This window comes from Wyeomyia smithii, chromosome 3, assembly GCF_029784165.1.
Source record: "Wyeomyia smithii strain HCP4-BCI-WySm-NY-G18 chromosome 3, ASM2978416v1, whole genome shotgun sequence".
In the NCBI taxonomy this organism is placed as follows: Eukaryota; Metazoa; Arthropoda; class Insecta; order Diptera; family Culicidae; genus Wyeomyia; species Wyeomyia smithii.
Window position 1 is genome coordinate 54,954,926 of NC_073696.1, and position 27,614 is coordinate 54,982,539.

At 37.2% G+C, this 27,614-nt stretch overlaps 1 protein-coding gene across 15 annotated transcripts in view; it reads right to left on the reverse strand.

Annotated features, from left to right (window-relative positions):
* Positions 1-27,614, reverse strand: part of LOC129729718 (protein NDRG3) — a 136,002-nt gene that overhangs the window by 48,831 nt on the left and 59,557 nt on the right. For 8 of the 15 annotated variants that reach the window (XM_055688483.1, XM_055688479.1, XM_055688484.1 and 5 more), the window contains exon 2: positions 9,110-9,321. The exons of 5 other annotated variants lie outside the window; for them this stretch is intronic. In XM_055688483.1, coding sequence (XP_055544458.1) covers positions 9,110-9,321 — 212 coding nt within the window. Of the gene's footprint in view, positions 1-967; positions 1,114-9,109; positions 9,322-27,614 lie in introns of those variants that run through there. 2 more of the 15 variants (XM_055688489.1, XM_055688485.1) reach the window with 2 other exon arrangements.

The following is a 27,614-nucleotide window of genomic DNA, read 5'->3' on the forward strand; positions in this document are numbered from 1 at the left end:
AATCAGGCAAAAGTTATCTAAACTAAAAATGTGGAGTATAGCTGCTGCCACTCGAAAAATTTTAAAACAAACAAAAACGAGGTGTAAGCTTAAACTTTGAATTTTTTGGCATAAAACCAACAACCGATTTTCTTTGTAAAAGATCACAGTTCGATACACCGAGTCAATCACCAGGTAATATTTTTTTTAGCATCAATAATTGTGTACATGTTATCAGAACTCTTGCAGTTCCTGTAACATCAGGGAAGGTCTAAGCTTCATAAATCGTTCCAAAACAAGCTAAGAATATCGAAAAGGAAACTTTTTTAAATATATTTTTACAAGTTTGTATCCCAACAACCGGTCATGGCAGGTGAAATTCTATAGATCCTTAGTTAGCAGCCAACCGTGAACAAACGACCACTGCTTCTGGGAAATTCAATAACAGCACACCGACCGAGAAACAGATAAGGTAATGGTGAAAGCTGATGTTTCCAGTTAAGCCAATAATCATGAAGCCGGTTCGGTCCGTAAGTTGGATTCGGGCATCGGAAGATTAAAGTAGGATTCTGCTTTCTATGAAATTTCTTATATTGACGGTAGCAGGGGATCACCGCAACAAGCCATTTATAAGGCTCAAACTTCAAATAGACTGCTTTTTATAAAAAAAAGGTTAGCGTAGGTTAGCAGATAACCATCCTACAGCGCCATTTATTAACATTCGATGGAGACGCGTTGTACCGCTCACATAAAACCAGACCAAGAATCTTCTGCTCGAAAAAAACACACATATTATGCAGTGCAATATTTAAATTAACTGATAACATTGCTTTCGAATTGCATTGCAAGATTGCACCCCACCAGGATACGTCAAACTGTTATCGCAAAATACTAAATCTGGGTTACGACATAAACAACATTCCAAAACAAACAAGTTCGGACCTTTCAAAAAACTTCAGATCCGGGGTTATCACAAGCACAAACATACTTGATTTTCACCACAGCGAATTCCAACGACGATAGCAGTATTGCGGTTGATGACGGCATTGAATTGTTACTGATGCTGCTCCAATAAACGATAACTTAAACTTTGCTTAAAAAATAAGAGTACACAACTGAAACGTCTTTTCAAAACGAACGAACTTTACAAATAGGATGTTCATAGGTTCGCGAATAATGGCACAAACGAGAGGCACACCGCACTGTTACAGGCCTAAGCTGTTGATAAGTTTAATTCCGTCGAGAAATTATCACTAGTTTCGCTTGGATGCAGAAGTAAGCAGACAAAGGTTAAACGTTATCATTTTGCGATTACTGGTTTGCAAAATAACAAGCCACTACTGTTCTCACGACAAATTCCAGGGTGAAATATTTTGCATGGTGATCTGTGGTGCTTTCATTTTCCCCTGTGAAAAAGGCGGAGATCATTTCAGGTTCACCGATTGCACCAGGGACGAATCCCTTTCGCCAGGTCGAATCTACATTCCCGTTCAACATCGGGGAATCATGATTAATGCAAAACCACAAGAATCTATGCCACATACAATTATAATAGGCTGATGACAAGCTTTATTTCCATCGCAAGCCTATGTGCCAAGTGAGGAGGAATGATTCTCCAGCCTTCGGGCTCGCATACTCAAATAGCATTAGATTGGATGCCTCACAACGCGGCAATGACCAAGCGGTGGTAATAACGCGCAATTAAATAATATCGATCGACAGGATATCCGTCGTAGCAAAACTAGGCAAACTAGGAGTGTCCCACTGGGAGAGCGTGCTGCGCCATTTGATGAGAAAAAAGAAACATTCTGTGGGAATAAACTACGACAGTCTAAACTATAATTGTTGAAGCGAATGGTAGGTTAAAATGTAATTAGAGTAAGACAATTAAATATGGCATTGGGTCGGAAACTAGAAAACGCTTTCCGGGAAAACATTTTGGGTGTGTATGATTAATTTCCTCAATGGTGCTCTAGGATGCTCTTTAAAAAGACATAACCAAAAAAATGAATAACTTACTGTTGAAAATAAAAACATGGCTTGAAAACTGTTAACCTGAAGTACGTGAATGTTTGTTAAGAAAGGTTATTAAATCGTCGTTGATTCAAAAGTAGCACAAATTTCACTTCTCATAATAAAGTAATGACAGTCAAGGAGACAATGTTGGTTTACGTTTCCTTTTTGCTATGAAGAGCAGCAATCTTATGCAAAAACCTGCTGATTGGAAAATAAGTAGCACGTCTTCCAAAATGCGCAATATTTTGATTTTGATGATGTCAATTATAGTACTATTAAAAAATGTAAAGGGTGATTTTTTAAGAATTTGGTTTTTCTTTTAAAAAAACGTATAAAAATTACAAAACTGTATGAAATCTTTATTTGAGCCGATAAATTGGTTTATGCCATTTACTTTTTAAAGATAATTTCATTCAAATGTTGGCCACGGCTACGTTTTAAATGGTCCATACGAAAAGTCCAATTTTGGGTCACTTTTTCGAGAATTTCGGCTGGTATCTCGCGAATAACGCGTGTAACGTTGTCTTCCAAGGCTGGATTTATTGTTGGCTTATCCGCATAGACGAGAAACTTAACGTAGCCCCACAAAAAATAATCTAGCAATGTTAAATCGCATAATCTAGGCGGCCAATTCACCGGTCCATTTCGTGAGATGAATTGCTCACCGAACTCATTCCGCAATATGTCCATTGATTCGCGCGATGTGTGGCACGTTGCTCCGTCTTGCTGAAATCACATGTCAACAAGACCCAGCTCTACCATTTCCGCCAGAAAAATCAGGAATCATCGCGCGATAGCGAGCGCCATTGACCGTAACGTTGCGATTTTGATCATCTTTGGAGAAGTACGGACCAATGATGCCTCCAGCGTGTAAAACGCACCAAAACGTGCATTTTTCTGGGTGTATTGGCGATTCTTGTATTGCCTCTGGTTGCTCTCTGATCCAAATGCGGCAATTTTGCTTATTAACATACCCATTTAACCAGAAATGAGCTTCGTCACTGAACACAATTTTTCGGTGAAAAAAGTGGATTTTCAGCAAGTTGTTCTAAGGCCCAGGAATTCGATTATTTGTAAGCGTTGTTCAGGCGTAAGTCTGTTCATTGTGAAATGGCAAACCAAACTGAGTACATTAGACTTTGACAGCTGTCAGAATTCCCGCGTGAACTGTCAAATCTGAATACACGAAAAACCAAATAGCAAAAATATCACCCTTGAGAACCTTGTTTTGAACGCTGATTTCGACCAATCAGAACTGGAAATAAAACCAAATACCAGTCAATATAAGTATCAAATCAGAATTGGAATCAGAATGATTTTCAGAAATCAACTGCAGACGCCATTTCACAGTTTAATATGAAGACTAATGGTTTCTGGAAAACAGCTCAACATAACTCGAGTTTTTCCGGGATCTGGATGATACCCATAGGTCGTAAATTGATCTTAGTTATCATTTTGAATCTCTACGGGTCGCTACATTGTTTCCAGAGAGTTATTCCATTATTTTGGATCAAAGTTATTGACATAAAGATATTGATACAAGATACACTGGTGCACTCCAAAAGCTCAAACCGGAAAAAAATTAAAGATTATAGCTATTCAACCATTCCTGCAAATCTTGATGTCCCTGGCAATTACCGTTTTTTCAGAGACCTCAATCAGTTTCCTCGGGAACATAAAATTAAAGCGACGAACCCGGCAAGCAATTTCTATACAAAACTCTCACGTAAGTTGACGCGTTTTGGTAATAGCTAGGGGCACCAAAATTCGTAGGAATGGTTGAATAGCGATAATCTTTCTTTTTTCGGGTTTGAGCTTTCGGAATGCATTTTTGTATTTTGTCGACCGGTGCAAGCTACCATAAGCTTTAGAGAGAGAGAGAGAGAGAGAGAGAGAGGGAGAGAGAGAGAGAGGGAGAGAGAGAGGGAGAGAGAGAGAGAGAGGGAGAGAGAGATAGATAGAGAGAGAGAGAGAGAGAGAGAGAGAGAGAGTTGAAAAAGAATTATTACTGGAATATACTGATTTATACCATCAAATCGAATAATTCCCTACTCTATTGCTAAAAACACATTGCCATCAGACAGGCTGTCTACGTTAACCATGAGGTCGAGTCTCATACACAACCCCTTCACCTATTTTAAAGGCAAGATGATCCTTTGTTGGACGTATATATTTTAGCATGCAACTCAGAAACTTTTGTTTGTAGATAACACAACAAACACTGTAATAAACATTTTTTGAGCAAACGAAAAAATTAAAAAAAAAACAAAAAATTATTTCAAAAGGAAAAAAAAATTTTTTTGTGGAAACTTAAAATCACATGTCGGATTCGATTGTATATAGATTCTATTATATACAGACAGATATGATTCGATTATATAAAATTATAGACTTGATTATGTATAGCAGGATTCTTGACGTAGAACTACGTTATTCTTACAGCAATAGATTGGAAAATTTTCTATGTGTCAATCAAAGTGCGAAAAATTGTAGCGCCTTGAACGTATGTTTCGATCAACCAGAGCTGAAACAAGAGGGATGATTTACTGAACCAGCGATAAGCGGTAGAGCAGCAGCTGATTTTAATGATTGCAGCGTTTCACAGTAGACGGACCACCCGGTGGACCGCAGCACTGCACAGCATTGCTGAACATGCTAAGACATGTTAGTAATTTTCTCTGGATTTATCGCGTCGTGTTCATTTCCAGCCAGCTGACTAGCTGTGAGTGTACCGGGAACGTGTACTATTATGTATGTCTTGTTTGCGTCGAAAACTGCTAACCAGTGGGACTAAAACATTTTCCATCATGGGACTGTTTCTGGCAACAGAGGGACTCGAATTGGGGGGCTTCGTATTTTTTACCCCATAAGTGCTCTGCAGGGTACCCGAGTACCCACAAAATAAAATGTTCTCGATTTTTCAGTTCTTGACTAAATTTCGATCTTGGCCTATCAAAAGATTGTAAAATCTGCCTATTATTAGAACAACATCGGTATCAAAATCCTTTAAATCACTTCATGAGTTGATTTTCATTCATTTTGAGTCCATCTGATGAGTTGTCCAAAATAGCCATACCGGAGCAGATTCCCAATCTTAAACATCCGGAATTACACCAACACCAACCAACAGCTCTTTAGGTCCAATGGTATAAGAATAAACAAATTTTCTATTTTTTCGACGGGTCAAGATCAAGATCTGCCATGGATTGTAAAAGTTAGAAGCATTTTATTTTGGTGGGTACCCTGCCGAGCACTTACGGGTGTTAAAATTGCCTTTTTCATGAATTACTCGTGATTTGCTAGCATCAATAGCTTTGAAATTTATATTTAAAATATTTGACTCATTCATAAAAATACTTTGCTTTTTAAAGTTATCCGTGATTCTACAGCAACAACTATGGAATCATAAAAATGTGTGATCAATATTACACATTCCACTTTTTACGAGCAAAGAAATTGGATAGATAATAAGTTCACATTCACGGAGAAAGCCGGTGTATTTCCATGGATAAAACAAATTTTCTAAACCTCAATTCACAATAACTCCTAAACCGATGCATTTAGTGAATTAGTCACCCTGTGCCTTTTGATTGAAAATGACTATTAATATCTTTTACTATTATTGGGAAACAATTATTTTAAAAATATTTAATAGAAAATATGCTTAAAAACTCGACCGCTAAGAAAAAAAATCGTCTTATTTTTTCCATCTTGGACGTAATACCGGCATTTAAATCATAACGTCCAGTTTTCACGAAAAGAATTCAAAAAATTAGGTGTTTATTTGAATTTTGTTTGGTTGAAAAAAAAATTCTCCATTTTGGACGTTTTACCAAAAGTTTTTATTGGACGACAATTTTTCGCAAAAAGAATTGAAAAAATAGGTGTTTATTATAAATTTTTATTATTCGAAAATCATTTTTTTAGTTTATATTTTCTGCAAAGCAATACTAGCTCCCTACAACTCTTTCCTAGACAGGTTTTCTATACAATGAATCTGAGCCGAAATACTTTGAAAGAAGTGTATGCTAAAATCCGCCCTTTAAGAAAGTCACGCTTGAGTCTAAAAAATCTTTCCGCTGGAAGAAAATATAGCAAAGTTTCATTGAAAACAAAAATAGTCGTACTTGGAGTTTGGTATGGAAACACTATTTAATAAAATTGAAATATGTTGTTCGGAGTTAGGGGAAAACGTATCTGTGTAAATATTTGAATCATTAGTGCTTCCATAGTAAAATTTTTTATGTCAAATTGTATTGTTTTTTTCCAATCCTAATGAACTCTAATATCTCTAATTTAATCATATTATTGAATACAGCGATTTTTAAAGAATAAAGACAAAGCATGAGTTTTTTGTTTTTTTTTTCCTTAATACTGTGGAATTTAGTTTTTAAAATTTTGAATCTACAAAGTTTTACAACACCATGTCTCTTCATCTAAATTGAAAATATATCTATAACGATAAAACGGAGTGGTCAAAAGTGGGAGCCTTGGGGAACATCCGGTGTGACTCAAATGGGTTTTGATTTTGTTTTCGTATTGAGTCTTTTTGTGGCCTGTTTGATTTTATTACGACTTAATCTTGCTGTGAAGTCTCTTCTTAATTCACCTTTTTTCAAGTTTTTTATTCAATTAATACTGGCTTGCCGAATCTAGCAAACGCTCTGCTAAAGTTAGCAGCTTCTGTGAAAGTTGGATTCCATACGACATTTCTATCAAGTTTTCCGGTTTTTCCTTGTCAGTCAATATTCACAACATCTCACTCCAACACGGCTTTTTAAAATCATGACGAAGTCGCGGAAAATGGTAAAAAATATATAACAACTTATAGAAAAAAATAACGCCAGTTATTTGGTTTATCGGGCCAAAGTCCTAAGGCACGGAAACCCATGTTCCCCTTATTACGGTAACGTCTCCGGTAAAGTTTTTCGGCTCTATCAACACTTCGGTTTGGTAAATTTCGAAAATTTTTCCAACACTACAAATGTATCGCATGAAAAATATGCCAAAGTTTTTTTTCCTGACAATCGTGCCCACGGCAATCAACATCCGAGTTTTCCCTCACAATGGCTGCCACGTCAATCTCACCCATCAGGGGAGAACAATTTGTCTGTTGAGTTTCGTTGCCTGAGATACATCATGCTGTTTCGCCCCACGAAGCGGAAAGCAAAATTAATCGAGTGAACACAATAAAACATTTCCAGAAAAAATCAATTTCTTGTCTGTTCCAAGGTCACAATCAGGGCTCTCGTTCATCTTTCTTTCATTCGAGAGGTACAGTGATAATTGCGAAACTGTGTGGGTGACTGTAATAATCATATAATTCATTCGTCCTAAATAACTTAATTGAAGTTTTCCAATTTCATCGCCGCCCCCAAATAATTTCACCAACTTGATGCGAAATCGCAACAAGTATCTTCTTGACAATCAGAAACAACTCAAAAAGATTAAATTCCATCCACTCTGCTGAGAGAACTAGTGTGGTCCCCGTGGTTCTGTGGTTAGCGATGTCGGTTGGCTAGCTCTCCCACACGGTTGTGATGTCGGGTTCGATTCCCGATCAGGTCGAGGGTCTTTCCGAGCTGGATATTTTCTCGACTCAGCACTGGGGCACGGTGTATCGTTGTACTTATCCTACAACATGCAAAATGTGCCGAAAACAATATCGATAACGAATTCTCTCAACTAATCTAGTTGATCCAGACCACATTAGCCCCCCAGGCTAGCGTGCGATATTGTTTTTGTTTTCTGCTGAGAGAACGCTTCAATAAAGCAAGTTTTCTTACAAAATCCCTCTCGGAAGTTTTACATTCAGAAAAACGTTTACGTTTAGGGCAAAGGTCAACACTGCGCAACAGGAACGTCATGCTGGGTGTATCATTTCTCAAGCACGATCCAGCTGAACCGTAATGGCCGCCAATGTTGGAAGGTGGTTCTTCATTCGTAGTGTAAACGCGGATGAATACCGAGAACCATCATGCCTCTAGCGATCGCCACCATAATAAGAGCTGCTTTTTTGTGTGATTCAACTTCTACGGCAAACAGAAAACGAAGTGACAACTACCTTCGGGCAGAGACGTTCACGAGCACCGTCACCAGAGACCCAGAGCTTAGTCTTTTCGCTGGAATCCGTTCTGCAAACAGTCACACATATGCCGAAGCTGAAAAGACCGGTTGACAATACCATCCGAAACATTTGACTGGGGGTAGAAAAGCGATGTAGAAATTTGTTTTCAATCTTCCCCTCTCTGGGGATGGCTTTGTTCATTTGCTTCGGAGGCGAACTTTGCGATACCCAACCGGGGGAAAACATCCTAGAGCAAACAAATTTCGTTCTGTCCCTTCAATCAAGTCGAGCTGGTGTTCGTGATAGGTAAACAGAAAAAAGAATGGTTGACCTGCTATTTCAACAGTAGCAGCAACAGCCAGTTTGGGTTACGTGCGGTGAAACTTTTTTTAAGAAATATATTACGCATTTCCGCTCGGGATGCTGGGTGGTACAGGTTTTCCCATGCATACAATATTTAGTGTAATGGGAAATAGAGCGCGCCAAAGTTGTGTCAAGGTTCCATAAAACAAGTGCCAAAGTGTTACTGCGGAGGATTATTCGCTCAGAGAACTATTGTTCCTCTTGAATTTCATTTTTTTCGTAAATGCGGAAAAACTTTTAATAGTTTTACGAACTTGTTAAAATGGTTCCCTGGCAAACTTTGCAGTTGTGTTAAGCATGATTATGCCAACTCAAACAGTTTTACTTATCTGAACGTCGGGCTGAAAACATTACCAATATTGTCTCTCGCGGTGCCATAGCTACGTGTCGCATAATTTACCTTCCCAAGAAAGCGTCATGAATAACAAAATTAATCAAAACAAAACAAAACACAACGCCCGGCTTCAGCAGGTACACGCACGCACACACTCAGAATACGGCTTAACAGAGTAACGTGCCACAGATGCTGTAAATTCATGCATGAAATTTATTGAAAATAAAAACAAACGCTAAAACATACAAACAAATCAAATAATGGAGACGCCCGGTTAGTAGTGAAAAGAAAAGAGGAGAGTAATGCTGATGGAACGGAATTTGGGACGAAGGGGATTAACGCTCGCTTACCTGCTGCTGATAATGTACGGCTGCGGTCCCGAGTCAACTTCTAGCAGGGAGTGCTTATCCTGGGCACCGATAGCCGAGCCAAGAACGCGTTTTACCGCTTCCATCACCGAATGGGAGCCGGAGTGCGGTTCCGTGGTGCTATTGTACACCGAAACCGGCAAACCGGCGCCGCCGTTGCCAAGCGAGACGTAACCCCCGTCCGATTGGGGCATCTATTTTCCGGCGTTTCGAAGGGTTGACATTGTGCAAATGGTTTAGGTGTCGGTTCCAACGTGCCGTTTTTTGTAGTGAATTTTTCGTTTTTGGTTAGTGGCATATTTGAAACCAATCAAAAAGAAAATCAAATAGAAAAGAAAAGAGAGAAAACCGGAAATAAAAATGTGAACACGATTCAAATAATATCTTTAAAAAAAACAATAGAAGAAAAGGAAGAAACAAGCGCAAAGCAAACTAATAACACAAGCTTATAGAGATACCGAAACCAATTACCATACCACTAGAATAGCGTCTTAAACACGAGGCAACAAAACGAACAAGCTACATCCACCAATTGTGTTTTATGTTATATGAAGTGTGATTGATGAATACAACAAATGACCGTGACAGTACAGTGCGTTTCCTGGTGACGTTTAACGATAGCGATTCGACGTTTACCGCCACAATCAGACACATGAATCATTCTGGTTATCGGTACACTTCTACACAGTAATAAAAAACAAATCTCAATAATAACTAGCTGCGTTCCGGATATATTACCCTAAATCACGCACTACAACATTAAGTACTTCTTGGTGCCTAACATGTATAAGACCTATCGCACAAAGGAATTTGCTAGGACTACTTAATGAATACATCAAACATGCAACAGTGGTTTGCCGGAAAATGTATGCAAATTGAAACGGTTCCGCCAGCGTCAGCGCTGGCTTGAGTATGTTCGCCCGCTTCAATAGGTTAAATGACATACACACATACACACGTATGCAGATGATACACGTTGATGATCCAGAAAATTGTCTGCTCGTAAAATTAGCATTCATTGTGTTCGATTACGCGGGGTATGTCAGGTTTAAGTGAATATCAAGTAACTCAAGTGCAAAATTTCAGAAAAAAAAACTGTTGGATTTATTGGCAGAATTGGAATAAATCTGCTATCGTCCTGAATGGAAATTCAAAGTTCTGTAGAAAAATATTAATGAAATGAAATGAGCTTAAAATGACAACATTTCAGAAAAAATTGCAATAGATTAAATTTGTTCAATGAAAAATAAATGGTTTAAAAAAATTTACAACAATCTTCCTAGCCCCTTGAAGAACCATGATCCGCAAGACAAAACCAGAGAAAAATCCGTAATTGAACTCCTATCAAATCCAAACACAAACACCAGCAAAATACACCAATCGGTATAACTAAACAAATCTTTTTTTTTTTTCAAAACGTTGATTTGTCATAATATTGCCCAGATGTATTCTGTATTCCGCATTTCTATTATAAGTAATACATACCACTATTAGGAGTAATATTCTTGTTGTTGATTCCCTTCCTTTTACACTTCGAGGCTCTACTATACAGAGCCTCGTTCCTCCCGCCAAGTATCACCCATTATAATTTCCTGGAGATGTTTAAACTATGTGTCCTTTCAACCAGTTTTATCGTAAAAGGGATTTATTTTGTCAGCAAAAGGACATCGAAGTATTGCAAGATTCAGCATGAAGGAAGGGTAAGGATAAGAATAAACTCATGCTTGAGTTTTTTAACATCAAATGGCCTGATTCTACAAAGATTCGATTCCACGAGTACCCGCTTGTCAAAGCGTACCCTGTAACCTTGCGGCTATGCAGCTCCTTTCTATTTAATCTGTACCGACTTTTAGTTATTTTTTAAGCTTCTCGTGCACAGACTTCATAAAAAATATACCAAGTTATTTTGTTTAGGCGGTGGAGATCTTTCGCAAACGATTCGATAATTCAAGCAGGTTCTAGATAATCAAGAACTTTCACACACAGAAATTTAAGGATCTCTCGCTCATTTCTTTTGCATAAATTGAAATCAAAGTGTTCACAGAAGACCCTCGTATATGTGTACAATTCCAATAATTTGACGGAGAAACGAGACTCTAAGGAAGCTCCGCTGCACATCTTGACTATGCAATTAACAAGGCGGTCAGTGCATTATGGTTGTGTTCAAAAACCGTTGGAAGAAAGTGGGGCTTGAGACCGAAAATGGTGATGTGGATATTCACTTCAAATTTACGTCCAAAACTGACCTACGCTGCGTTAGTATGGTGGCCAAAAACCAAAGAGTCCACCACTAGAACAAAGCTAGATAAAGTTCGACGACTTGCGTGCATTGCTATAACAGGAGCAATGCTGCCGTTGTATGAATACGTGCAACTAGAAGCGAAAAAGAGTGCCTTGAGGCTTAAAAGAACAAAAACTATCTTGTCAGGTGATCTTGTGGGTGACTATACTGAACTTTTTTAAAAAAAGGGCCAGTGATGAGTATGAATGGAGACTGGATGGCACCTCAGGTCAATCATGATATTCCCTACAGGGTATGCGAAACGTCGCGTACAGACTGGGAAGTCGGAGTTCCTGATGTCCGTACCGGTTCAACGATATTTTTCATAGATGGCTCAAAAATAGGTACAAAAACTGGTGCAGGAATCTTCGGCCCTAGAATTAACGTTTCAGTGGCAATGAGACACTGGCCAACAGTGTTTTAAGCAGAGATTTTTGCAATCCTTGAATGTACGAATGTGTGTCTGACTAGAAAATACAAACATGCAAATATGTAGTTTCTCTCACAGTCAAGCAGCGCTGAAAGCACTTGATGCTTATAAATGTACATCCATGATTGTCTGGGAATGTATTCTCACATTGCGACAGCTGTGTAAAACAAACTCAGTAAATTTGTATTGGGTTGACATTGGTGGGAATGAAAAGGCAGACGAACGTATATCAAACTGTGCAGTGAAAATGGAGCTTAAACACTAGGAGGCTCCGCTGCATAGGAGTGTAAAATAAAAAAATATCTAGAAACGAAAAAGGGAAAAAATACATCAGATTTCGAATGCTTATAAAGCAGGTTAGTTTTCAACGGATTTCCTTCATCCTGGCAACAATTGATATGAAAATCATCTACGCATCCGCCCAAATGCAGAAAATTTTAAATTGATATTGCGAATCATTGTACTATTGTAAATTGTCAAGCCTTGTTGAATCACAGATTTCGATCTCTAATTGGTCGCCTAATGCTTATTTTCCCTAACACGGTCGATAGAATAATATACCTAGTTAACAAGGAATGCACTCATTGGGCTACATAGGAGCCTGCATCTGCTCAAACCAATCATTTAACTAGTGGATGGTGAGAAAGACGTGTGAAAATACCCTTCCACTGTGTTATCAGAGTGCTTAATTCCCACTGTCGGGGTAGTCGTATTTCTACGTGCAAATCAAAGATCTGTAGCACTTCAACTTCACATTTGCTGCAAGGGCGACTCGTGGCTTTGAAACCTACCTGTTTAACAACAAATTGTGAATATCACAACTTAAGGAAGTAATCATAATCATGTCCACGAAAAATCACAAATTATTCTCTTGGTTACTGTTTGAAACACCAGGTAAATATAAATATAAAATTTATTTTTTGCCTGGCAATGTGTGCAATGCACATGTTGCACCTACGAACGAGTCGCCCCTGTGTACAAATTTTTTAGAATATTCAATTCACTTTATTGAAAATTTCAAACGAGGAAAAATTACAGTACTACCAATGAACGAGCCATAATTTGCTTAAAGTACAGAAGAGTTGTGTGCAAAGCCACGAGCGCAAATTGATGTAGAAATACATAAGGCTGTTTGTTACATTACTCGCATTGTTGCATTTGTTAGTGATTAATAACAATAACTTTTCTCTAATAATAAGAAAAATAATGTGGTGACACTGAAAAAGTTTTCGAATAGCATCTGGAGTCGACTTACGGCCATTTTGAAATTTAGGATGTTGACTTCCGGATTCTGCAAAATACCCAAAAATAGCCAAATACTGCTCAATATAGGCATTTTCGGAACCGGTATGATACTAGGAGGCCAGTAATCGACAACCAAAAGAGGCGGAAAACAGTCAAAATAGCAAAATAGGACGTAAATCGATCCTGGTTGCTTTAATTTTAGTTGTATGATAATAATAGTCAAATACGGGTATTGCTTTTCTAATACGGGTATTGCTTTTCTAATTTTATTTAAAGCAATCGGCGGCTGACGCGCATCAAGAGTTAAAAAAAAAGGTTACGGAAATGCTGCTTTAAGGGGTTATATACCTTTCTGGACGAGAAAAATGAGGGAAGTTTGAATCTATTTTTAAGTGCATAGCACCATTTTCATTGCATCAAAGGGTTACTTTTCTGAAGGTACAGTTTATCAACAATAGAAAAATATGTTTGATTCTGAGATATACCAATTATTACTGGAGTAATGGCCGTTTCCCCGAAACGCTATTTTTTGCAGAGGCTTGCGGTGATCCTGATAGAGACTCAGCGGGTCAACCGAAATCAAAAAACTCATATTATTTCATTAGTTTAGAAGTGTGCCGGGTCCTTGAACGATCGCTTTTATGAGTATTTTGTTTTCAGTGCAAACGGGAACGTTTTTCCCAAAAAAAATGCACGTTTTGAGCGCTGAAAATTGCATTGAAATTTTTTTTTGCGGCGAAATGTAACTGTATGTTTCAAAAAGCGATCGTTCAAGGACCGGCGAATTTAATAACGAAAATCTAAAAAAAAGATGAAGGAAATCGGCTCAGTAGTTTCCCCGCAATCAGGATCACGGCAAAGTCATTTTTCGGAAAACATTATTCCGAGATAATCGCGGCCATTACGGCCATTACTCCGTGGCGAGGCGCCCTGCGAATCGCTCTAACATTCTTCCTATTGCTCAGATCTTTATGAAAATTTGTGAGAATGTTCTCAAGATGTTTTATTTGAAGATAATACAATTTTTTTTTCGGTTTTTCGAAAACTAAAATGTTATATAACCCCTTAAGTGAAGCAACGAGCCATGATTGATTCCGCCGCTTCACAGACTGTTCGTGTAAAACGCTTAATTGAAGGAACTGTTTGAATATGATTCATGCCTAACGCAGGAACAGCTTGCTTCGGTATTAGGAGACTGCATGCTCTGGAAGTGATTCCAAAACAAGGAGCTTGGGTTCCTTGTGACTTGGAAACAAGGAACAATGAGCGTCGTTTTTTTTCGCCTGTGAACAGCTGCTCCAACAGCAAAAAAAGAAGTATTGATCATTTTATCGTGACGGATGACGAAATATGAATTCATTGCAGTTCCTCCAAAAAACGAAAGTCATGGGGGCTGCCCAGTCATGCTTCTACACCGTCGACTCGGCTGAATATATCCATTGCGAAGATTATGCTGTGTGTTTGGTGGGACCAACTTGGTTTTAGTTGTTATGAGCTGTTAAAACAGAATGGAACTATCGACTTTAAATGATGCGATTATGCCGAGCACTGCGCGAAAACCAGTCACAACATGAGCAGAGGCAGAAGTGTGATTCTACTTCATCACAACACTCGGCCTCAATCTGCCAAAGTCGTTGAAACATACATAGAAACGCTTAAATGTGAAGTTTTAAAGCATCCGCCATTTCTTAGATTATAATAAAGGGTTTTTCAATAGGAGCACTACAAAAGTAGACCGATAGGGGCAGCATAGGACGCCATATTTTTCCGCTCTCTGTAGTGTACTGTGCCTGCGGATTCAAATTTTTCCACTAGACGCTCGATTGTTGAACTGGCGGGACGGTTATGACGGCCATAAATTGGACGTAACGCTCTTACAGTTACGGGAACTGACTGCGAATTTCGGTAGTTTTAATAATGTCGATTTGTTGTTGAATCGTGTATCTTTCCATTATAAAATGGAAAACCTTACTGAAGAGAAATGTCGAGAGAGCGGGAAAAAAATTGGCATCGTTTGCTGTCCCTATCGGTCTACTTTTGTAATGCTCTTATTGTAAAACTCTTTACTTGTTGCGTTAGATAGCACAGTTCTGCTCATATTTATCAGGAATGCTACTGAAATTCAATCATTTGCAGTTGAGAACCGTTAAATACTTCTTTCAAAGGATCAAATAATTTTATTCTCTTTAATTATCATATTTATTTATACTGATGAAACTAATAACGCAAATTTTGATCCAAACGAAAATCGGAGATGGTTGATTTGATCTGAATGTGAAATTTGTTCGAGTAGATCGATTACACAAATCTTTATTGTATTTGAATCAAAGAACAGACTATAATTAATTTCAAAAAGTGAGCTTTCTAAGTAGAATACGTAGATAGATTCCATGAAATCAGGTAATAGGCTCAGTTTTTAAAATTATCCATTTCTCAGTGTGAGACGAGGGAAATAGACTCGACTGTGGGAACTACCAAAACATAACCCTCTTCAATTCCACATATAAAATTCTCTCCCGTCTCCTGTTTCATAGACTGGGGCCGTTGCGGAAAGCCTTTGTCGATGAATACCAGTGCGGGTTTCGAGCGAGGACCAGATGTTCACCTTGAGACAAACTCTCGACAAGTTTCGAGAACAAAATATGCAGACACATCATTTATTTATAGACGTCAAGGCAGCGTACGATTCAGTTAAATGTAAAGTGCAAATTATGTTTCAAATGGTTTCCTAACAAAACGATTAAGCTAATTCGTGCGACTCTTGACGGCTCAACGTTATGCGTCAGGACAGCGGGGGCTAATTAAAGGACGCGTTTGTTTTGTTGAATAGTTTGAAGCAAGGCGACGAGCTTTCGAATTCGCTATTTAGGCACTTATGCAGAGAAGCGGCACCATCATCGCGATGTATCACACGTTTTTTTTTTTTTGGTTACGCGGACGACATCAACATCATCAGTTTAATCGTAGAGCCATCCGCATGAAACGTGCATTTTATAGAACGCTGATATTCCCGGTGCTCAATGGATATGAATCATGGACGTGGAAGGAGGCCGATCGGCGAGCGCTTGGAGTCTTCGAGTGTAGAATCATACGATCGATTCGGTGGTAAGATAGAAAATGGAGTGTGGAACAGACGCATAAATCACGAGCTTAACTAAGTACACAAGCACGCTGATGTTCAGCTTATGAGATGCGGCAGGTTACACTAAGCTAGCCACGTAGCACGATGAGCAACCGGCAAAATAATATTCAGTTCACCGGATTTTCTCGACAATGGTTGACCCAACAAAAATAATTAAAATTATAGAACCCAAGCAAATTTTTTCCATTCCTACTCATATTGATCATCTGCCCTCCCAGCTGGTCTCGTGGTACGATGCTGGCCTAACAAGCCAGTCGTCGTCGGTTCGAGTCTCGGCTCGGGAGAGACTGTTAGTGTCAATAGGATCGTAGCGCTAGCCCCGCAATTGTCCTGTACACTTAACAGTTGGCTGCGAAGTCTGTGTATAAGAACAGAAGGTTATGCTCCGAATCGGAATGTAGCACCGAGGTTTTGCTTTAATTTTTGATCAACTGCTCAGTTTTAGATACTGCTTGAAAGGTCATTTGTTTACAACGCCATTCTATCATGATCAAGCGAAACAAACAGTAATTTAATGGCAAGTCGTCTGTAGTTAAATTTCGTTCTTCAACTAAGCACTGCAAAGCTTTCGTCTATCCAATTCACGGATGGTTGGGGAATTGTAGCATTAGACAATTCCAAACATATATTCAATGTTGCGTAACAGAATCTGACAAAAAGTGTGTGGTAGACACTTAGCACAAGTTTTTACGGCTGTATATACCAATATAATTTCATGGATATTTCCAAAACTATAATAATAACTTCTACTCAACGGTCTGCGACGGTTGAATCTCATCGAGAATCTTATTCTGATCTTGACTATCCGATTCCCGACGGCAGCAGCCGGCACAATCTTGATTACTTTTCAACTTGACTTTGTTTTTGTTATCAGCTATTTTCTCCAGCTCGACAATTTACACAAGTCGTGTATCGTGTAGTGCCACCGTGCAAACAGGAAACTAGTGTCGTTTAGTTAAAGTGGATCTAATTAGAGCTGTCGCACGCTATGTGCCGCTACACACTTATACCTCTCGATTACAAGATTATACTAATCTTAGACGACAAAAATATGGCTACCGCATTGCTAAAGCAAAAACATGACTCATTTTGCGTCGACCACAATTTACCCCACGCAGCAAAGAGCTTTTTCGAACGAAGACTAAACAAACCCAACCGTTCAACCGATCGACCGACCGACCTACAGCGGGAGCTTCGATCGACGTGCCACGATCCGGTTATCACCGGCTGCAGGCCACTTTGGCTGCAAAAGTCTGGACATCAACCAGAGATTTCCAGCGCGAACCGACAACGAACGACCCAACAAGGTTTTAGACGCGATCAACGATGCCGTGCCGTGGCTCTTTGATGATTTGGTATTAATATTATCTGCAAAGATCATTGACTTTGCACAGGGAAAGCGTCTAGGGGTCATTGGATTGTTTTTGACATACTTTTTTCCCGGAGATTTCCGACCGCTCTCAACTTGGAGGAATTTGTTTACACTATTTAACTCGAATCATTATTACGCACACACTGCCGGTAAACCGGATTACCAAGCTGTATTATGAAGAATAATGTTTGTGCACAACAAACAAAAAGTAAACCATACACACTGGTTCGATCCGATCCTATCCAAATCCGATGAATAACAAAATCATTCCGGTGGGTGAAACTTGTGGCAGATAAATTGCGACTAACGAACAATAGCATTATCAAAGTTTAGCAGGAGCGAGAAAAACCTTCATACAATATCGCACGCTTAGCCTTGGGGCTGATAGCGGTCTCGATCAACTAGATTAGTTGAGAGAATTCGTTATCGATTTTTTTTCTGGCACATTTCGTATGTGTAGGATAAGTACAACGATACACCGTGCCCCAGTGCTTTTCCAGCTCGAAAAGATCCTCGACTCGATCGGGAATCGAACCCGATATCACAACCGTGTGGGAGAGCTAGCCGACCGACATCGCTAACCGCAGAGCCACGGGGACCACTTAAAAAAACAAAAACCTTCATACAATTATCATAAAACATACCTATATACTCGACAGCTTAGCAATTGCTCGTCCCAGCTAAATAGAGTTAGTTCTTCCATATTGATGAGATCTGCTGACCAGAAGGTAGCAAGATACTGTGGAAAATAAATTTTATAATCTTCTCCAACGCCCCACTCGAGACTCGAGCCAAACCGATACCGTTTACTTGAAGCGAAGAGAATTTCCATAAATTCTGGGTTAATTGTGTTTACTTCTCTATTCATCATCCAAGCCACATCGACTTGAGCCCGAGCCGTGTTCTACGGGGTAATTTATTCCCTCGAGACAATAAGATAACTGTTTCCTTGCTGGCAAAACAAAAAGAAGAACACTTTATGTCGATTGCGTCGCTTGAAATATGGGTATTCTATTTATTGTATATCGCTATCAGTATAATATGATTACAAAAACTCATCAGTGGAGAGAGCAGCTGACACGTAAGACGGCAGCAGCGCAAGAAGCTGTGCTGTCATCATAACCAACGCAAGCAACTGTGAATCTTGAATATTTATACCAGGTTGCTATCATGTGACTTGTCACAAGATTGGATAGACACGTAATGCAAGTCGATTTTCTACGAAAAATCGCAACTGGACGGACAAGACGTGTTGCGATAAGAGAGAAAACAAGCACTTATTTGTATCTTACATTAACTTTAAAAAAAGAAGCAGCTCACAAAAACATCTTCTGTTGGCTGTTATTTTAAATTTGTAATATTCTACGTGTGTTTTATTTTGGTTCCAGCCAAATTCAGATAAAACATATATAACTTTCATTGCTAATCTGTAGCAAAGCACCCTAGGGAACAAATTCGATAGAAAAAAAAGGTCTTTGAAAAAGTTTTGAGAAAAAATTGCCGTTTCGCGTCAATTCAATGCTTGCTTCTGACTGCCGCATAAGTTCATCCTCGCGTACAAAATTAGCTTTGGAAAGTTTTACTGTTTTAGGTAAAACAAGCGTTTCTCCGAAAACAGGCGAAACACGTATTTGTTTGATCGATCGAAACGGAAGCAAATCTCTGTTGAGGATTTGATTTCAATACATAAAACGCACATCGGATATAATGCGATCATTTCATGTTTAGAAGACAACATTTAGGTACACATTTTGCGAAATTTGCTCAGCACTTTACTGCCGGTACCCGGGTAACTGTCCCATAATGAAAAACAACAGGTTGAGAAAACGGTGATTTAATATTATCTGAAAATTTTCTTATTTTCAGCTAATTTTAGCAATTACATCCAATACCAATAACCAGAACAGTTTCATGGCACCACAAGTTTAACGTTGAGAACAAAAAACCATGGGTGCAATTGGTTTGCCGTTATATAACTTGAAAAAAAAAACAATATGGGACAAAATATGCGGGTACATTTTAAAAGTACTTTCAAATTTCGTCCCATCGCATATCAATTCAACCAGCAACTGCCAGTGTCACTGGCAACGTAGGTTGTACTACAGAAAAACAACATTAGTCTTGTTAATTGAATGACATACTTCTATATGCCTGAAACTATCCGATGTACACTAATCTGTAGCAAGATAAAATGTTCGAAGTTTGTACCACTATACAGTGGGACTGTAATGCGGGTACTTTCAATATGGGACAAACACAACTTGGTATATTTTCCATGTTTTTCCATACAAAAGTATCAATTTGAGATTTTTTCCGGAAAATATGGTAACAATTAAGTCGATTCCCGATGATAACTCAAAAGTGGCAAAAAATCATTATGGGACAGTTATGCGGGTACCGGCAGATTTACTTCGGATATCTAATGTCTGAAACAAACCTGGAAAACCGGGAATTATCAAAAAAATTTAAATTTAACTAGGAAACCCGGGAAATTTAGCGTTTGAACAGAATTTTGTCTGAAGATGCAATTCTACTTCATGTGCAGTATATTACAACTTTGCTTAAGATATAACATAAATCAAACAAATCATTTTTGCTCAAATAAAAGATGTAGATTTTTTATTTTTGAAAATTTTAACGTTTTTGTTACTCATTTTACCATTACCAGATTTTGGCAGATTGTAGTGAACATTGTTATCTTCAATGTGTTAATATATTGGATTTAACAAAAAATACATTTTTAGATATTTAATATCTTGTGACAATTTTTAAACTTTGCTAATGAGAACGATTTTTTATAGTTTATATATTTTTTTAGAACCGCAACTTTACTACCTTCAAATTGCCAAAGACACAATTTTTTAATTTTTTTTTTATTTTTTTTTTTTATTTTTTTTTTTATTTTTTTTTTATTTTTTTATTATTTTTATTTTTCAGTTTTTATTATTTTATTTATTTATTTCAACTTTTATTTTGCTTAATTTTTTTTTATTACAACTTTACTACCTTCAACTTTGCCGAAGATAATTTTTTTTTATTTCTCTTAATTTTTTATTTTGTTTTTTCATTTTTTTTAATTTTTTTTTTTATTTTTTGCATTTTTTTTCCTTTTTTTTATTTTGACAGATTGTAGTGAACGTTGTTATCTTCAATGTGTTAATATATTAGATTTAACAAAAAATACATTTTTAATTATTTAATATTTTCTGAAAATTCTTAAACTTTGGCACAGAAAACGATTTTTTATAGCATATATAATTTTTCTAAAACCGCAACTTCACTACCTACAACTTTGCCGAAGACACTATTTTCTTTATTTTTTTTTTATTTTTTTATTTTTTTTTTATTTTTTTTTATTTTTTTCTAATTTTTTCTAATTTTTTTAACTTTAGTTTTGTTTATTTTTTCTATTACAACTTTACTACCGCTATTCGCATAACAGTCCTATGTAAAAGTCCTATGTTTTCTTGTTTTTTTTTTTTTGCGGAAATGGGTCCATTTTAGCATGCTCTATAAGAGTAGTCATTAAAATCGAGGTTGTGGGAATCAAACCTCACTTTTTTAATGGCTATTCTTGAAAAACATGCCAAAATGGACCCATTTCGCAGAATTTACATAGGACTATTATGCGAATAGCGGCAGTTTACTACCTTCAACTTTGCCGAAGACACATTTTTTAATTTTTTTTATTCTATTTTTTTTTATTTTATTTTTCTTTATTTAATTTTTTTTTATTTATCCTAATTTTTTTCTCATTTTTCTATTTTTTTTCTTTTTTGTCATTTTTTTTAATTTTTATTTTCATTTTTTTATTCTTTTTTAATTTTTTTAATTTAGACAGATTGTAGTGAACATTGTTATTTTCAATGTGTTGATATATTGGATTTAACAAAAAATACATTTTGAGTTATTTAATAATTTGTGACAATTTTTAAACTTTGGCACAGAAAACAATTTTTTATAGTTCATATATTTCTTCTAGAACCGAACTTTACTATCAACAACTTTTCCGAAGACACTATTTTTTAAAAAAATTTTATATTTTTTAATTTTTTTTATTTTTTTTTTATTTTTTGTTTATTTTTCAGTTTTCATTTTTTCTTATTTTTCAGTTTTTTATTTTTTTTTCCTATTTTTTTGAAATTTCATTTTGTTTGAATTTTTTTCCTATTACATCTTAACTACCTTCAACTTTGCCGAAGACACTTTTTTTATTTTTTATTTATTTTTTTTTATTTTTTTTTATTCATTTTTTTAAATTTTTTTTTTTATTTTTTAATTTTTTTTTATTTGTTATCACATTTTTAGATAGGTTCCTTTCAAACAGCAGTCGTGAGTCAAAATGAACAACAAATATTATAAAATAATCTTTTCATTAAAAGGAGACAACTGTGAAAAGTCTCAGTGAAATCTAGAATGACATGTTAAAAAATATTTATTTTCTTTTGAATGCCTCAGTATAGATTGTGTTATGACTATTTGAAATTAAAAATTCAACCTTTATATTTTGGCAAGCCATAAAAAAGTTTGAAACGCAAGGTTGCTTTGAGAAGAAAAATCTGCGAATGAAGCTGAATAATCTGATATTTTGTGCATACATTTGTATTTGTGCAACAATCGTTTTTGGAACTACCAAAACTTGGTAAAAAAGTACGATAATAAAAATACCCTTCTGAAAAATCCTGGAGAAATCAGGATATTTTATTATCAAATTTGATTAGACATGAGTTGCACTTGTAATAGCTTTATTTTTGCTGCAGAACTTCACATGGCTGCATGCTGTGAAAAATGAAACAAAGATGGCATTTTCTAATACATAAGCCTTTCTAGCAATGTGCAAAACATTCATCCTTCATTTAGTGTTTGCAGCTTTCGAGTCTACAAAAAAATCGTCTTTCTGAAGACGATTAAATTTTTGTTTGAGTGAAGTTGCATTGCATTATTATGAGCCTCCACTCTGATCATCTGCATATCTTGGTTACCAACACAAGATGAGAGGTGAATGTTTTGCACACTGCTAGAAAGGCTTATGTTTATGAAAAAGCTATCTTTGTTTCACTTTTCACAACATGCAGCCATGTAAAGTCCTGCAGCAAAAAATAAAGCTATTACAAGTGCAGCATGTCTAGTCAAATGAGATAATCAAAAATATCCTGATTTTTCCAGAATTTTTCAGAAGGATAATTCATTTCTAGTACTTTTTTCACGAAAAATTTTAATAATGTATGTTTTGGTAGTTCCAAAAACGAATATTACACAAACACAAATGTATGCACAAAATACCAGATGTGTCAGATCAATAATTCATTCGCAAATTTCTTTCTCAAAGCAACCATGCGTTTCAGACTTTTTTATGCCTTACCAGAAAGTTGTGAAGGTTGGGTTTCTAATTTCAAAATAGTAATCGCAAAATCTATACTGAGGCGTTCCATAGAAAATGAATAAAAATAATGTGTAGCTTCCCGCCCATTTTTAGATCACCTCATTCTTTTAGCTTCGTGGCGTGACGTAACGACAGTTTTTTCACTGAAAACTAACAATATGTGAAAAATCATTTCCTCTTTTTGGCTCCCATACCTTTTTTAAAAAGCAAAAGATGAGTATGAGAGAGTGCATACATAAGAATGAATTGTTATTCAAGGAAAAAGGAGTGTCGTTGGAATTAGCGGAGCTAACATTTCAGACCTGCCAAACTGTTGAAACAATAATTTTTGATTTAAAAATTCATCATAACTTGAGAGCACCAAATTTTTACTTGTAACTTTGAAAGAAACAACGAAAAATTACCTTTTTGTAACACATTTGTCACTTGATTCATATCCAGTCACGCATGCGGAACAGGTAAAAAACGTTATTAGAGCTACCAGGGATGATCTTTTTTCCATTTTACAGTATGCTGATTATTTCAAAGCCTTTATATGGTTTTTGAAAAATCACATCACCATCTGTAAACTGCGTCAGAGAAAAACATAAAAAAAGCTTTCTTGCTAACAGATACAAGCCATGTTGGCAACACAGACTCATCGCTTTACGGAAACCGAACGGAGATATCTAGGCTCTTTCTGTTTTCCTGCAAAAACACATACGATACTTTTGTACGAATATGATACGGTTGTTAACAAGAATAAGAGTGTTTATTTCGTGTGAAATTTCTTCTGGCTAATACCCAGCAAAAATTTTTTATTCCAATTGAAAATCGTTTCGACAAATCGATTCCAAACATCAACTTGAAATGCCAAATTACCTTTATGACAAAAATGACTCTTAGTTCTTTGAATCCAACTTGGTTAAGATTTTTTCAATTTAGTCAAACTCTTACTGTAACATACAGTACATTTTTGTATTAATTCCCGGACGAACACATACGATTCGCATAGATTCTCTAGGATTCCTAACATTGGATTTGTGAGCGTCCTTGAAAAGTATTCCTGAAAAAAGAATCCTCAGGAATGCCCTGTTTATGGCTCTAGGATTCTTGAATAAGAATCCTGAGTAGGAATCCTCCAGATCGTGTTTATGATTCCTTTCACGATTCCGTCACCGAGTTAAAGGTATCCTGGGGATTCTTACTCAGGATTCTCTGCGTGTTAGTAAGGGTTGTCTTGTCGTAACGGAAAAGTTATGATTTAACTTCCATTTTACACTCGAAAGCAACCCATGAACGAACTTTGAATAATAAATAGTGGTTTGAGATTTGCTACTTAAGAAAGTATCACATTTTTTCCTCTATTTCACACAATGCTCAAGTACCGTAATAATTTTGAAACCCGAAGCTATATTTACAAACATCGTCTCGAATAGAATTTCAGGTTTTCATTGCCACCCCGGAAAAACATCACCAAGTTGTTGAATATTATGGAAGCTATAAATTCACAACCGGCAACAAGATGCTGGTAAAAGTGAAAGAAAAACCTTAAACACCAGTAAAAACATAAGAAACCCATATCCCATAGATGCATAACTCCACAGCCAGTAACTCCAAGGACCGGGAGCGAATAAAAAGAGGAATAACCTAACCTGTTGCGTAGTTATTTCATGTTGGCAGTCGTTAGATGAAAACAGACCGAAGAGCTCGAAATGATGCTACTTCGAAGCCTGAAGGCGAATAATCTTTCTCAAAACCATTTGTGCTTTATTTTTCTAATGGATCTAAATTATTTTTCTCGTGGCAATTCTGCAGAATATAACCAATTTCGGTTGAGATCGTATTTAAATGCAATGTTTCCATACACAAATACAAGCCTTTTCACCGCCACGTGAATACGTCAATATTACGAGTGAATTTTTGATATAACCCTCTAATTTATGGATAAGGTAACAATCACAATGTAAAAAAACGCAAGAAAACTCCTGATGGCATAGTCGTTTACCAGCCAACATGTTAATAGTCTATAAACTACTAACAATAATGGAACGAAAATCGACGCGATTTTCATGACGTTACCCAATTATCTAATGTTGATGAAAATGCTCATAAAAAAATTAAAACTTGGCCGTTATGCAGCAGACATGCTAGCTTTATCGAAAAACCAGAGAAAACTATGACTAACCTACTTGCTGTTGAGTATAATAAAATTCCAATGCGGTGTTTCCGCAACTCAATTATCTATATCTGCAAAATTAGCTTGATAGCAGTCAGCTAATAATAAGAACAAAAATGATAACAACGAAACCACATACACTCCATCTCCCTCTTCCAAAACCTCCTCGTAGACGAGCGTAGAAAACCCATACACACTAGAGGCCGGCCCAGGTCCCGATAAACAAAATGCGCAACTTCGTCTTCGCCATCACGGCTAGAAATAACTGCAGCAAAATGCTCCGCTTTATGACCCATGATGAGCACACAAAGCGACAGGCTATTCGACTGTTCACAATGGTCCTGCGTCGTAACTCATATCTTGCTGGATGCAATGCACGAACCATTCTCAGTCTCAGTCCCAGTCACCGTCACCATCACACTGCTACTAAATTAAATTAAGAAGCCCAATCCACGTGGTTTGCGTGATTCGATCGAAGGTTCCGACATGGGCTCCACCTTCAATACCATAATGGCTCAGTTCGATATCGTGCCACTATTATTATCGTTCGGCTCCGGATTGACATGGGAAATTTGCAACCGAGAAAACGAGTTGCCCTGGCTGTTCCATCACTCGGTTCGAATTCGATTTCGCATTGATATTCGGTTCACGTTTCAAAATAGGCAACGCGATAAGTAGAGCGAGAGGATAAACAATCTGACAGCCCGCTGCTAGACTGAAGTCCTTTTCCGTAAACGTGCTTGTACAATCAAGCCGCCCCGCTGGAGGTTATTATCTAAATCCTCCACCACCCCCCTCCACACTGTGGAGGAGATGATATTGGCTCTGATTGCTATCGCAGTGGCAAAATACAGCTAGCTAATACAGGTTACCAAGGCAAGTGAAGTACGAAAGTGTGAAATTTCAGTTGGTCGGCCAGGTGATAATTGATACTCTTGGCTGCAAAATTTGAGTCAACTGGGAGCAGTCACGTCGCATGGTTGGTTGACCAAATAAAATAAAAATTTGATTTGAAAATTTATGTTCATACTGTTTTAATTAGAATCACCCGTTGATTCCTCTTCTATTAAAGTAGAGAAATAGCCAAACCCATAAAATATGTAAAAACAAAGCCAAACGTAATGAACTTCACCGCACCAACCTGTGAAGTGAATAAATACCGAGGACAACCACCGAGGCGCCGTTTTAAACGTGGGCTTTATGCAACTGCAGCTGCCAGTACAGTGGTTTCTGCCATTGCAGCCGGTCAACAAATTAAATGACAATGTGGTTAGAGTTTCTGCAGTCTCATATTGGCAAACAACACTGCATCTATTACTAGCCATGGCAGAGAGCAAAAATGGAATGACGACTGATAGTGTGACACGCTATGTGGCTTGATAATTAGACGTTTTATGCGATGTTAATTTTCACCTAACTGACGTAATTGCGTCGACACTTTACATATACACAGATAAGGTACATTTGTCAAGCATAGCTCCGAATGAGTTCGATTTGCGTTGCAATCGAACGCACATTTGAGCTATATTTTATACATTGAGATTTTGTAAGTTAGATTTCACAGCACACAAATTAAGTGCGAATGAAACCTAGTCTTTCAATTAGCCCGACTGTTCTAATCAGAAAAGCTCTACGCATATCCAGTGGCACTAGCAGCCACGGTCGATTGAGCTCAGGGTTGGTGTAAATGTAGATGTGAAATGCGATCTATCATGTTGTTGTTTATTGACTCGATGGTAAGTGTGCTGCTATTACGCAGTGAACGCTGAAAAAAAGTTCAGCCGGAACAATTTTAACTTTGAGAATTAAACAAACATGAAATTGGACTTTTGCTTATAGCAAACGACGATCTAGGTCAAGTGACGTTGGAACCTCTCTAAAATTACTGTGATTTCTCACTGTTTCAATCAGAGACAGTATTCGTTATTAGCAACACACAGATGCATCGCTTTGGTATGAACACGCCTCGGGAGATAGCTTCGAATGTCAAACCACAAATCGAATCCACCTCCATGCGGTTATTCTCATGCCTGAATATCCGAGCCATCGAATCCGTGTACAGCAATTCTAACTGCTTGGTCTGCTACCGATTACGGAAACGGAATGTCTCCGCTGCAAATTGCGTCGGCGGTTAGCATTCTATCGACACAATTGAGATGTGGTTTGCATGGATTGATATCAGACATTGGTCTTAGTATGGTTGGGTAAATACCGAGTGTGAAAATGCCGAATGGTTTGGAATCTGTACGGGTGTAGAAATATCAGAAAAAATAAAAAAAATAAACTAAAAACGATGATTTAGTGCATTTCACGGTTTCTATCTTATTATCCATCCAGTGAGAAAATAAATATTACATGAAAATTTCCGTCCAAAAAAACATATTTCAAGCTGGATACTTAACTTGAAATTTGTCAATTTTGTACGGATCCTTATATAAAACAAAAAAAAAAATCACAGGAAGGTTGTATGCAAAGC